We start from the raw sequence: 14,206 nt of genomic DNA on the forward strand, positions 1-14,206 counted from the left end.
CGCACACATGAGTCCATCTATCTCCTTCTCTCCTTATGTTGTATTGCTATTTACCTTAGGACAAGGGTTGAATTGGTTTTGCTTCCTTATGGTTTTGCTACCTTTATGATTTAAGTTCATTTAAAAAGTAAATTGTGTTTCTGATTCAGCCTATGTGAATCTGATCTTTTTACCGGGGTTTTCCTTTTCCTTTGTTTGTCATGATCACTTCTACCTTTTAGATCATCAATAAGCTTTCCTTTTGATCTACCAGGCCCTGGCTGTCTAGATATTGGCCACTCTGGGAAAAGACTAGTTGCTCCTTCTGTCTTCATTCTGCTATGTGTGTCCAGCACCTTTCCTTGCTCCACAGAGCAAGAATGTGTCCATGAGGATAATTGTCTTCACCCTGGCCACTGAGGCTTTTCCTGCCCTTTCTCTTTCAGGCACGGGATGATATTCTGAACGGCTCCCACCCTGTGTCCTTCGAAAAAGCCTGTGAGTTTGGTGGATTCCAAGCTCAGATACAGTTTGGACCTCATGTAGAACATAAACATAAGCCTGGATTCTTAGAGTAAGTGACCCTTTGTTTTTCTCTTTTTACCTTTTTTCCTTTACCTTTTTATTTTTCAGTGAAATACCTAAAATGCACACCCTGATTCGAGTTGATTGTAAGAATGTGTTAGCTTTCCCTTAGTTGGTTTTATGATCAAGTTTGTGGACCTTAGGGAAAGCAAGAAGCCCAGAAGTACAGTGTTGGGCAAGTGTAAAGGTGGTGTGTTCTGAGATCCAGCAACAGTGCTTTCCTGTTTGCTGGCGATTCAGTGGCATCCCACACACACCACTGACTGTTGCCCACTGGGTATCTCCACAGTTGAGGAGCTTACTCTCTCCTACTATAACCTATGCACGATACTTATTCATGCTGCACCACATTCTGTCATCTTGAGTTGCTTGTGACTATGTTAGAACAACAGAGTGTAATAAAAGAAATACATGTGCTTTGTTACAATCTTACAAATTCTTTGTTGCTTTGAAATGTGATGTGCATGTGAACTACTTGCTCTACTCCTTTCTCCATCTGGTCTTTGGTTCTCATTTATAAAATAATGGGCACATTTTCATCAAACTTTGGACTTAAATTTCAAGAGAAAGCTGATCTTAAAGATTCATCATGGCCCCACAGGGCACAGGCATTAAGATTGGAATTTCTAGTTCTGCCAGCAGGACAATCCTAGCTACTAACAGGCAGCTATGTGTCTGGAGATTGTCCTCCCCTCTGTTTTGAGAACTTTTCCAAGCATTTTATGAATGTCTTCCTCAGATAATACTCTTTTCCTTACCCATATCCCCATTTTTCCTTTCTGCTTCCTCTTAATCCAAATGAAACACATGAGTGATCAAAAACAACAACAAAAAAAATCACCCAGAGTCTCATGGAGGTCAGTGTTGTATGATCACCTCAAGTTCAGCCTGTAGAGGGCTTGGAAGTGTGATCCTGATGTGAATGCTGACAGGCAGTGGAGGACAAGAATATTTCTAGAGGATGTGGCCAGTTTAAAATGTGCTGAGCAGGTCATCCATGTGGTCAGTTCAAGTAGATTGAAGGCAGAGGGTAATGCAAAAGCTTAATGTCCTTTGACCCCACTCTCACTTTGGTGGAAAATAATTGTGACCAGCCTATGCCCTTGAGTGAGAAGAAAGCCTGTTTTTTTTCTCCTGGTGGCAGACAATGCTTAGTCAACATGCTCTTTAGTCTAAACTGAATTGGTAGAAGAGAAATGTCAAACCCTCTACCCTTGAGTTAATGAACTTCAGGAGTCTTTCCAAAATGATGCTTCATCCTACAATATACTTATAGTGACCTTGAGTCTGGGAGTGGCTTTGAGCAATTCCTGTCCCATACTCTGTTCTGTGTTCCCCAAGAGTCATCAAGCCAAGTATTCCTCAGGGCCCATTTTTCACAACTGGTCTGGCTGTCTGCAAGAGCCTCAGGAAGCCTTCCCCTCTGTCCTGCGACACCACAGACACCATACTGAAAGCCGTGTGCAGATGTTCCATTACTGGTTTTCACATTTCTACAGGACCTCACAGCTGGTTCCTCAGATACAAACAGCATCAATAAGTCTGAGGATTACAGCCAGGAACTAGTTAGGCCTTGGAGGAAATGACATTTTACTTCTGTTTCTAGAGAGACTGAAGAAGAATGGGAGAAAACCAAGGGAAGGCTGATAAGCCAGAAAACTGTACATCAAAGCTTTCCCTAGTTCCAGGATTTCATTCCTGTAAACACGTGGCCCTGGTAGAACTGAGATCTAACCACAGCCATTTGTTAGGTGCTTGGGTGATGCTGATAGTCATTTCACATGTGCACTGGAGCAACTCTTTCTTAGCACTCACCCCCTTATGAATGAAGAAAGCAGTGTTTCACATGGTAGATGTGAAAAATGTGATCAAAAACTCCTTCAGTCTTTTTCCTGGTGTCTTTGTTGTACCAACCAAGACATGTGACTGTCGCTGTCCTGCAGACCACTTGTACAGAAACTACTGACCAATCTTCTAATCTCAGGATGTTGGGATTGGTCTGAACAGTGTCTGCTGCAGTTTGTGGTCCTATTTATGCTGCATACTTGCACTCCAGTAAAAGTAGACTTCTCTTCATAATCTGAGAGCGCAGTTATGTCCGATTTTTTTCCCCTAAGATTATGAAATGAAGCTCCTGCCTCTAAAGGTATGTGTACCCTTACTCTGATTCTAAATTAAAATAAGCTTATCATGTCTGGTAACAATTATCTTTCCCCACAAATTTGATTTACATTTTAATTAGACCAAATCTGGTCTATGTAATGAAGCATGTCCATTTAATGTAGGTATTTAATTGTGCATGTTCTTGCTCATCCTGTGCGGGTAGAACTTCCTGAGGAGGTCAGTCCCCTCTCCATCAAAACAAACCTGTGAGGTCACAATTTCCTGATTTGTGTTGGCTCCTGTTTTCACCTGGGCTGTCCCCTGGCCAAGCTGTTACACAGTCTTCATGCCTGTCTCCACCTAGCCTTCATGTGTGCTATCTACCAGGACAATTCACAGTTTAAATATATAATAAGAAGTTTGGACTTGTGACAGGACCAAGTTAGAGATACAGCCACCAGAAATTTTAGTCACATAGTTTGTGAACAAGGCATATAGGGGTGTGTTTACCAAGTATATTTCTTTTTAAGTTTTTAAAAAATTATTGGGCTGGGGATGTGGCTCAAGTGGTAATGCGCTCACCTGGCATGTGAGGGGCACTGGGTTCGATCCTCAGCACCACATAAAAATAAAATAAAGATGTTGTGTCCACCGAAAACTAAAAAATACATATTAAAAAAAAACTCTCTCTCTCTTTCTCTCTCTCTCTCTCTTTAAAGAAATTACTTAGCCTTTTTGTTCGTTGTCAGCATAATATGGATATTTTTATGAAAATCTGTTTCAGTTTTCTCCACTCTTCAATATTTTTTAAATTTTTTATTTGTTTTAATTAGTTATATATGACAGTAGAATGCACTTATATACTTTGATATATCATACATAGATGGGATATAATTTCTCATTTTTCTTCAACATTTTTTTGGCTCAGTACCACTTTAGTGAAGATACTCATTTAGAAAAATGAAAATCAGTCAAAAAGAATTTTTTACAGGGATTTTAGGATTATTTAATGTATTCTCTTTCTATGGATGGGGGAAATAGAAGAGAGACAGAGAGAGAGAGATGGAGAGAGAGGGAGACAGAGGGAGAGAGAGGGAGACAGAGAAAGCACAAAACTGTCAAGAGCTGGAAGCCAGAAAAAAGCCAGGTCTCCCAAATTGAGTCTGATATGCTTTATCTACATGACAGTTTTGCTTAGGTCACCTGCAAAGAGGCCCAGAAAGGGACACTTGATTGGAGCATACAGTAGATACAACACACAATCTAATAATCATATATTAATTTTATGCTTTTCTGTGTTCAGAAAATGCTGGCAGACAACATGGCATGTGTTCTTAACCCATTGAGGCTTTGGCTTTGTGTGTGTGTGTGTGTGTGAGAGAGCGTGCGCGCATGCACATCATGCCAGGTATAGGGAAGGTACAGGCAGGTACCGTGAGCTGGTAATTTGCTGTATTGAAGTTCACAGTTTATGTGGCAAATATACATGGTTATTGGGAGAGCCAGGACTTGGCCCTGATTTCAGTGAAGTCTGACCTTTTTGCTGTGTTTTAAATGCAGGATGTTCTCTTGAGGATGCTAGAAGTTGCAGTGCAGGCTAGGGGACTACTGGGAAGTGTTTCTAGAGAGGTGGGGAGAGTTGATGCAAGAAGCATTGTTGATCAAAGAAATTGATTTAAAAAAAAAAGAAGAAGAAGATAGATATAAAGAATTAAGTCTTGAAACAGCAGCAAGAAAACATTATAATAATGTTTTCAGGCCTCTTAAAGACATAGTGGAAAATGTTAACTAGGGAGTTATCAAAGTAAAAGTCTGTGTAGACCTTATTGTATTGGAGAAAGTGAGAGATGCTGATGATTTTTTTTTTTTAACCTCCAATCGAGTGTATGTGATAAAAATTGAAGGTAACTCTATGTGATGGGTACAGAGTATTCTCTGCACAATTCTTTCAAGATTTTAGTGTGTTTAAAATTTTTCATAATCATAGGGAAATAATTGAAGACTAAAAGAATGGAAATAGACTATATGGAAACAATGAAAGAAACCAGCCTTGTTTAATTCTTAGTAAGATTTTTAATTACTGGTCAAAACAGACAAAAAGAAATAGTCTGTATTTCTAGAGTCAACTGTAGTCATACACCAGTGGGGGTGAGGTGGGGTGGTTAGGCACAACAGATAACTTCACCCCTGTGATGGGTGCAGGGTGAATTATGGAAACAAAGCCAGAAAAGGTGTGGTAAATGGAATGCACAAGCTGGGCATGGTGGCACATAGCCATGAGTTCAAAGCCAGCCTCAGCAACTTAGGGAGGCCCTAAGGAACTTAGTGAGACCCTGTCTCAAAATAAAACATAAAAAACGCTGAGGATATGGCTCAGTGGTTATTCACCTTGTGTTCAATCCTAGGTACCAAAAAAAAAAAAAAAAAGCACAAAAATAGATGTAAGTACTTTTAAATAAGTTGAGCAATCACACCAAAGTAAATTAAACTCAGAAGTTAATAGACAGAGGTTCTTTTACTGAGTAGAATTTTTTAAGTCCAGTCTGTACCATAAAAGACACACTGAAAGAAAGCATGTGGAAAATGATGCACCAGGAAGTGCCCAGTTAAAGCTGGTAAAGCCATATTTAATGTCATACAAAATAAACACTTTTAAGCAAAAAAAGCCTAAGTAGAGATAGAGAAGATCATTATAAAGATAAAAGGACTAATTCACCAGGATAAGATGATAGTTGTGAACCTATTGCCTTAAATAAATATAAATGAAAAATAAGCAGCATTACAAAAATTCAGATGCCCAGTTTCCGTGGAGTGATTTAACATACCCACTACAGTAAGTGATTAGTAGAACAAGATCAAAAGGAATTAAGAAAGAAGCTTAAGAAGTAATTGAATAAAAACCACAAAGAAAACTAATAAATCAAAAAACTGGTTCTTTGAAAAAAGTAATAAACTTATGAAAATCTTGAGTAAGTTTGATCAAGAAGAAGGAAGCCAAAGTATTATTAGTAAGGACAGTGGAGCAGAACTACAGAGGAAAGTATTTTAAGAAGCTTAAAAGAATGTGATGAGAACATGAAGCCCACCCCACAAAAAAAGAAAATTCAGACAAAATGGATAATTAGGACATCTAAATAAATGTGTAGTCTTGAAAGAAATTGCCTTACCAGTTTAAAATATAATACTCAAAAAACAAAAACTAAGCTCAGGTTATTTCAGAGAATAGACAAAATTTCTTTTTTTTTAAATTAGTAGAACCACAATACTAAAACTGAGTACAGACTATACATAGCTTTTAGCCAAATACAGATATCCTCCCCAAAAGGTAAAATATTAACAAACCAAGTCCAACATATATGTTTATGTGTAATTGCAAGTTATAACCAAAAAGAGTCTCCATCATGGAGGCAATAGTCATGTTTTCAAGGAGTAATCTGAGTGCTTTCTATACGGTAGACTTTGGGGATACAGCATGAAGAATACATTCCTGCCCTCATAAGCCTTTTATTTAGTGCAGAGGTAGAGTTCAAGTAATAATCGAGTAAAATACATAATACATGAAATAACAACAACAACAACAAAAAAAAAAAAACTAGAAAGAGAATAGAGAGTATGTGTGTTTTAGGGAGTGAGGGGGAAGTTGGCCAATTTAAGATAGATGGGCAAGGAACTCAGCACGAAGAAGCCAATACTTGAGCTTCTGTTTATGTAACACATGATGTTAGCATATTTGGAAAAAACTGCATGATTGTCTTTATTATTAGAAAGAAAGAATTTGATAAGATGATATAATCTTGATGGAAAGAAAAAGAGAAACTTTGTGGCACACCAGGAATACATGGAAACTTCTTCAGTCTTCTAAAGAATATCTATAACAAGTATCATAATTTAATATTAGAAGCATTTCCATTATTGTCAGGAAGGATGATGCAACCAGTGCTTCCTGTCGACTCAATACCGAATATTCTAACAGGTGCCATAAGGAAAGAAAAAGAGATAAAAGATACCAGGATTGGAATAACAAACTGTCCATAGTTGCAGGTGATATGATTATCTACGTAATTAATCTAGTCAATCTACATAGAAGCTTTTTAGAATTAATGAGGTTAAGCAAGGTTTCTAGAAAAAAAAATCAATACATTAGAGTAAATAGTATTCCCATACACAATCAATGGAAAAACTATAATTGAAAAAGGAAGATACCTTTTATAGTTGTAACAAAAGCATAATTTACCTAGGAAGGAAGCTATCCAACAATCCCCAAGATCTAGCCAATAAAATGATAGTTTATTAAAGAGCATAAAATATCTGAATAAAAGGAATGGTTTGCTATGATAATGAATAGGAAGACTTGATTTTTAGATAACATTTCTACCCAACTTTATCTACAGATTCTATTTAATTTCAAACAAAACCCACTTAGTTAGAAATGAGAAAATATATTCTTAATATGGATATCTTAATTAAGCTATTAAAATTTAAACTAAAGAAAGGCTGAAGAAAGCAAAGGCTAATTGAATATACATGAAAGATCATTCAACTTTTTGTAAAATATTAAAACACTATCGTCATAGGTTGTTATGTTCAAAAGATGGTTAAGCCTGCCTCTATTAAAATTAAATTTTATTAAGCAAAGACATCACTAAGTTAAAAGCAAAACTGCAAGCCAGAAAAAGAAATTTGCACATTTGCAATGTAAACTACCCAGAACAAATTAATATCCAGAAGATATTAAAGAAAACTAAGAAAAAGATCATTAGGATATCAATATGCACTCTAAAAAGGAGGAAACTTTATTAGCTTATAAGATGAATAGATATTCAAATAAGTAATCCAAGAAATACAAAAGCACCAAGGATATAGCATTTTATGTCTATTGGATGGGTACAAATTTAGATGCATAAAAATGCCAATGCACTTTACAGAGGAAACAAGATGTTTGAGAATATGTATCTTTGTATTTAGAAATATACACACAAAGAAAAACAGGGTATATTATTGTTTATACAGAGAAGGAGATGTAGGAACATAGTAACATATTCATGGGCACCAATAAAGTAGCAACCATTAGATAAAGAAGGGATGTAGGATTTTAGCTAAATCCATATCTCTGGTTGGGGATAGAGCTCAGTGGTAGAGTCCTTGCCTAGCATTTTCAGGGCAGTGGGTTCAATCTTCAGCACCATAAAAAATAAATAAAATAAATCTATATATCTAATGGAGAGGTAATGTATATTTCTCCTTGACGGTAGGTGTATAAATTATGAGGCACATACTTTTCTATAATTTGAAATGTTTCAGAGTTCACATCCCAATATTAACATGAGAGAACAGCTTGCATTCACTGAGGTTGGATATATAACCTGCGGCAAAGGCAAAATGCACATGTGTTGGAGACCAGGTGAAAAGGTTCCATCCCTCTGTATATTATGAGAAGAAAAAGCCCAGTGGGGGGTGTAGGCAGGCAGGTAACAGGCTGAGGAAACCTTTGTCATGATGGATGACCCTATCTGGGTATTCCTGGGAAGGGTCTCTCTGAGAAAACAAAGCAATCAGGATATGAGTCTGTGTTTTAAGAAATTTAGAGTGGACTTGGAAATTTTCTGCCACACATTCAAGATAATACTGCTGTCAATAGCAAAGCTCTTGGCATAGTAGGAGGTCTCAAGTCAGTTTTTCCCCTGGCATCAATCAGTTCAGACACCCATTTGCCATTCTGACCTGGTCCTCTGTGTGCTTTGTCAGAATAATTTGGCTATAGATTCTATTTTCAAACTACGAAGCAGGCATTTCAGCTTTTATTTTTCATCGGCTGTCTTAACCTCCCCTTCTTACTACCCCCCCTCACTCTGGGATCCTCACAGCCCAGAACTCTCCTTTCAGATTGGGGATGTGATAGCCACTTGGTGGCACCTTTGCTGTTTGCTCCTAACATATCCTCCTAAGGTTGGTGCTTAACTCCCTAACTACTTCCAAACTCCAAAACTGTCAAACTGGGAGCCCTGAGCTGAGCTTCTGAGCTTACATTAAAGGGCACTTGGACTGGCTCAGGATCACAGAGCCACCAGGTGGCTGAGATAGGTCTTCAGACCCAAACCCTGTGCTTCTAGCATGCTGCTGTGGTTTGAATGTGTCCCCTCCAGAATCCAGGTGTTTGCCTATGTGATAGTATTAATAGGCAGGGTCTTTGGGAGGCCATTAAGCCATGAGGCCATTTCCCTCCTGGGTGGGATTGGGGCCCTTATGACAGAGGCTTCCTGTGGCAGTCTCCTAGCTTGCTGTTCAGCTATAGGAGGGAGGACACAGCTTCCCTGGGCTCTGAAGGTCACAGCTCTCACCAAACAGCAAACCTGCCAGTGCCCCAGTCTCAGGCATCCTGGCCTCCAGAACTCTAAGTTACTTTTCTTTATGAATTGCTCTGACTACTGTATTCTGCTGTTGTCAGCACACAGGGCTAACTCATGCCCCCTTACTCCCCACTCTTTCTCACACCCTAGGCATTTCCCTACTTGGTCCATGCTTCCTTCTACTCCTATCATCACCTCAGGTCAACAGGACTTAACCAGCCCTCTCGGTAATACAGACATTTTAATCTCGAGTCTGGATTCAAATCCACATGTGTCTGATTAGTAATTTGAACATTCTGCCCACTGTGCCAGTGGTTCTTCAACTTCTGTCAGAACTCTTTAGAGGGCTGTGAATACGGACTGATGGAGCCTCCTACTAAGCAGGTCTAGGGTGAAGCCTGAAAACTGGCATTTCTTGCAGGTACCTAGATGGTTTTGGTGCTGTTGGTCCTGGGGTCAACGATTTGAGAACCTTATGTGATAGTAAATTTTAGTTGTTATTGTTAATCACTGGGTGATTTGATGTAAAGGTTGGAGTAAGGAAATCTGTGTTCCAGTGTCCTCTGGGTGACTCCAGCTCCGCTATATCGCCACCTCCCTCCATTCCTGCACCCTCTGCTGGTGAAGCTGTCCACTGCTTCTCATGTGTTCATACTGACGCCCTTGCTCCTCATGAATGAGGCACTTGCCTTGTTTTCAGTTCATAAAAGAAGTAAGAATCCTAGGTAGGAATCATTCCTGCTTTTCAGGGGATTAAAAAAAGCTTAAAGAGGTGGTAACTTTCCCTGGGTCATGCAATTGCTTGGTGGAAACCCTGGGACAGATAAGAGGCAGTTAACATTTCTCCAAATGATATCAGCCTCCCCATGTTCTTGTAACTTATTGCCCTCTTTTTACTCCTCTGTTGTGATTCCTTGTACAGGCAGCTTAAAAAATGAGGTTTTATTATTATATACAGTGGAATGTTATTCAGCCTTAGAGAAGATTCTGCCATTTGTGACAACATGGATGAACCTAAAGGACATACTAAGTAAAAAGTCAAAAATCTAAATGCTGCATGATCTCACCAATATGAGGACTTAAACAACCACTACCACCTTGAAATACATAGAAACAGTGGAAAGATGGCTACCAGAATAATTGTGGGAACAAGGGGACATGGAGGTCAAAGGGTACAGTTTCAGTTGTGTAGGATAAATAAGTCTAGAAATCTAATATATAAGATGAAGACTCTAGTTAATATTGTGTACTGGAAAGTTACTAAGAGATTTTAGGTACTTTTACCACAAAAAAGTAACTCTGTGAGATATGTTAATTTGCTTGACTGCAATAATCATTTCAGTTTGTATGTGTATCTCAAAGCAGCATGTATGTACCTTCAAATATATATATATATATATATATATAAAATAAAAATACCGTTACATCTTGTCTTTAAAAAGGAAGAAAATGAGGTTTTAGTGAACACCTGGGCTTGAATCCAGATCCTGTTCCCTCAAATATGATAATTATTAAATTCCTCTTCTGATTCTACTGGCTTCTGGGTGTTTCTAAAATATCATCTGTCACTAAAGGCCCCTATTATAATCTGATTGAGTGTTCCATGGATCTTCTTGTCTGAAGAGTCCAAGGTACTGCTCACATGGGTTGGCATTTGACTAAAGGGTACTGGAGGTGTCAGGTGTGCAGTAGTCAAGATCACGTCTCTGAGCCTGCAAACAAGTTTGATCTGCTGGCTGTGGTGTGAGGGTCTCACTCAGCATCTCTGAACCTCAGAGTACCTGTATAAAATGGGATCTTTTCATCCTAGGGCTTTTGTCAGAATTTAATTACGTGTGTAAATCACCTGAAATGGTGTTTGACCATCAATAAATGGCAGCTGCTGATAGTAGAAATACTCTGTCCTCTGTTGATTAGATAGTTCAAAAAGTTGTTTAAAGTATAGAGTCATGACAAGTAATATCTCCCTCTCAAAAACCTTAACTTTCAACTTATTCATCCGTTTCCCAGTCTTTCACATAGGACCCAGATTTTTTTCCTTGTGTGCATCCCCAGTTCAGCTTCTGCCTGTCTTTCTTGTAAAAGCCACACACAGTGCCTCTGTGAGGGAACTTAAAGACCATCATGAAGCAATATGCAGACAGAATATTTTTAGATTTTTTTTCCTTTTAAGGATTTTATAATTGTCTTTCCTGTCTCTAATAACTCTTTGTGAATATATACTTTTAGGAAGCATTAAGTAGCTCAGTTTTTATCCTGTGGCAGCAGTAAGTGGGATATGTCTAGGTATTATGTAATCACGCATTATACAGCCAACTGCCACAAAATGGAGCACAGTGCAGCTGATTTAGCCAAAGCAAAATTTAGGGGTCATAGGAGAGGAGTTAATTCATTGTAAATTTTCAACTTCCTGTAGGTCTCAATAAGAAGAGCACTGGTCTACTCACTGGGGAAATGTGAGGTCTGTTATTACCACTGCTTTCAGCAAGGGTGATACTTAAATGACTAGCTGTGGGGTTTGTAGGGGGAGTGAGGTCTAAATGCAGGTCTATTAGATGGCTACCCTTTTATGGTAGGAATATTTAAGGGGGCAGTGGGAGCAACTTTATTTGGCCATAGCCTACTTAATTAGAAAATTTTCAGTCAGGTTTGACAATCTGACCCATTTTCTCAGAGAAGGCTAACACATTTCCCTTGTAACCACATCTCAGATGTTGAGGAAACTTGCAGACTGTCTTGGTAATCAAAACAACTGAGCTGGAACTGCTGCCCTGCTGGCTGGCAGGTAGTGGTGACAGGCTGCCTGCACCCTCCTGTATTGTGCTGACACTGTGTTGATATGCTGAGGGAGAAATACATACACTTCCTATTTAAAAATTTTTTTTTGCTTTTATTGGTGCATTACAGTTATATGTAATAGTTGGGTTTCTTCTGACATAATCATACATGCATGGAGTTTAATTTACTCCATTTCCTGATGCCCCCGCAACCACCACTTCCCTCCTCCCTTTCCCTATTCTTGTGTCCTCTACTCAACTGGACTTCCTTTCACTTATTTATTTATTTATGATGCGTTATAGATACACATAAGGGTGGAAGTCACTGTAGTATATTTATACATACATATAGCATAATTTTGCCACATTTATTCCACATCATCCCCATTTTGTCCTTCTCTCCCTCTAAATCTTTCTTCTACTCCACTGATCTTCCCTATATCTTTATGATATTTGACCCCACCTTTTTCTCCTTATCTAGCTTTTGCATATGAAAGAAGACATTCAACCCTTGATTTTCTGAGTCTGACTTATTTCACTTAGCACAATGTTTTATAGTTCTATCCATTTACCAGCAAAAGCCATAATTTCATTTTTCTTTGTGGCTGAGTAAAACTCCATTGTGTAAATATACAATATATTTTCTTAATCCATTCCTCTATTGACAGGCAACTGGGCTGGTTCCGTGTCTTGGCTATAGTGAGTTGATGAGGCTGTATTGCTATAGCACAATGATTTTAGTTCTTTGGGATAAATACCAAGGAGTGAGATAACTGGGTCATAGGGTGGTTACATTCCTAGTTTGTTAAGGAATCTCCATACTGCTTTCCAGGATGGTTATACTAATTTATGGTCCCATCAACAATATATGAATGTACCTTTTCCCTCACATCCTCTTCCAAATTTATTATTATTTGTATTCTTGATTGCCATTCTGACTAGAGTGAGATGAAATATCAATGTAGTTTTGATTTGAATTTACCTGATTTCCAGGGATATTGAACATTTTTCCATATATTGTTGGCCACTTGTATTTCTTCTTTTGAGAATAAAACCGAAGAATCAGTAAGTGGTACATCAAATTAAAGAGATTCTGCTCAACAAAGGAAATGCTAAGGAACAGGAAGAAGAAGCCTACAGAATGGGAGAAAATCTTTGCCAGCTCCTCCTGATGGGGATTAATATCCAGAATATATAAAGAACTCAAAAAGCTTAATACCAAGCAAACAAATAGCCCAATCACAAAATGGACGAAAGAACTAAACAGACATTTCTCAAATTTTTTTAAACTCATCCAAAGTCAACTCCAGAGATACAAGGGGTCTCCAGTGCCCCTTTGAGGTTGTTCTTGGTACCTGCTACAAAATAGGTAGGGAGCCAACACAGGTGGGCCAGCTGTGCAGTTTGAATCGGGGGAGATTGTTGCAGCACAGAATTTCTTGCCATAGATGTCCAGGCTTCTCTCCCCTAGCCAGGCCACTGAACACCACCACACAGCATTCTGGTAACATTGTTCTGAGGGTGCTTGACATGGAGGCCTTTCTGTCACCCTCAGGCAGGGCTCTCTGTGGATGGCATGTGAGCTACTGACCAGAGGCTCACCACAGTAGTCGGCTCATGGTGACCCCATTATCCTGAGGAGCATGCTCCCTGGGGGAGCCTGATGCAGCAGTGTTCACATGGGCCCCTCTTAGTCAGGGAGCTCAGAGGCTGTCACTGCAGTCCTGTGGCCTAAGTCAAGTCTGTACCTCTCTGTGACTCCTCTCTTTGGTGCTTCCTGTTCTCTCTCACTTTTATCCACAAGTTGCTTAATGATAGTCCTAACAGTTAATGCCGCTGATGAGCTGTATCTTAGATCCCTCCTGCTGAATGGCTTGGGATCTTTGGATGAGTCCAGAGTACTCACTCTACTGGTGCTCAGACAACATCCATGAATCCATAGGAAATCTCACTTTTGCTGACAAAAGTCCTTTGCGGATTGACCAGACAACAATCCTTAGTCAAGTATTCATGGAATCTGACCATTCCTATTTATTTGTTTGTTTATTGCTTGAGTATTTTAAAACAAACCCAGTCATTCTATTATTTATTCTGTAGGTACTTCAGTCTTTCTCTAACAATGAACAATAATTTTTAATGATTTTAAAAATATAAACTTTTTAAAATTAAACACACACCATAGACCCATCTTAACATTTAGCAAAATTAGTGATAATTCCTTAACATCATCTAATACCTAGTCTAAGTTAACACTTCTCCCATTGTCTCAAAAATACCACTTTATACTTTATTAATAACAGGATCCTCACAAGGCCTACAAATTACATTTGGATGATGTATGTTTTTTGTTAAAAGCCTTGTTGAGATAGAGTTCACATGTTACAATTTGCACTTTTGGAGTACACAATTTGATGC

At 38.7% G+C, this 14,206-nt stretch overlaps 1 protein-coding gene across 4 annotated transcripts in view; it reads left to right on the forward strand.

Moving 5' to 3' along the window:
• The window catches only part of Tln2 (talin 2), a 394,566-nt gene that overhangs the window by 226,764 nt on the left and 153,596 nt on the right, over positions 1 to 14,206 (forward strand). For all 4 annotated transcript variants that reach the window (XM_076850883.2, XM_076850885.2, XM_076850886.2 and 1 more), the window contains one exon: positions 426 to 553. In XM_076850883.2, the coding sequence (XP_076706998.2) occupies positions 426 to 553 (128 nt within the window). The remainder of the gene's footprint in view (positions 1 to 425; positions 554 to 14,206) is intronic.

The sequence above is a fragment of the Callospermophilus lateralis genome, chromosome 3 (assembly GCF_048772815.1).
Source record: "Callospermophilus lateralis isolate mCalLat2 chromosome 3, mCalLat2.hap1, whole genome shotgun sequence".
Lineage (NCBI taxonomy): Eukaryota > Metazoa > Chordata > Mammalia > Rodentia > Sciuridae > Callospermophilus > Callospermophilus lateralis.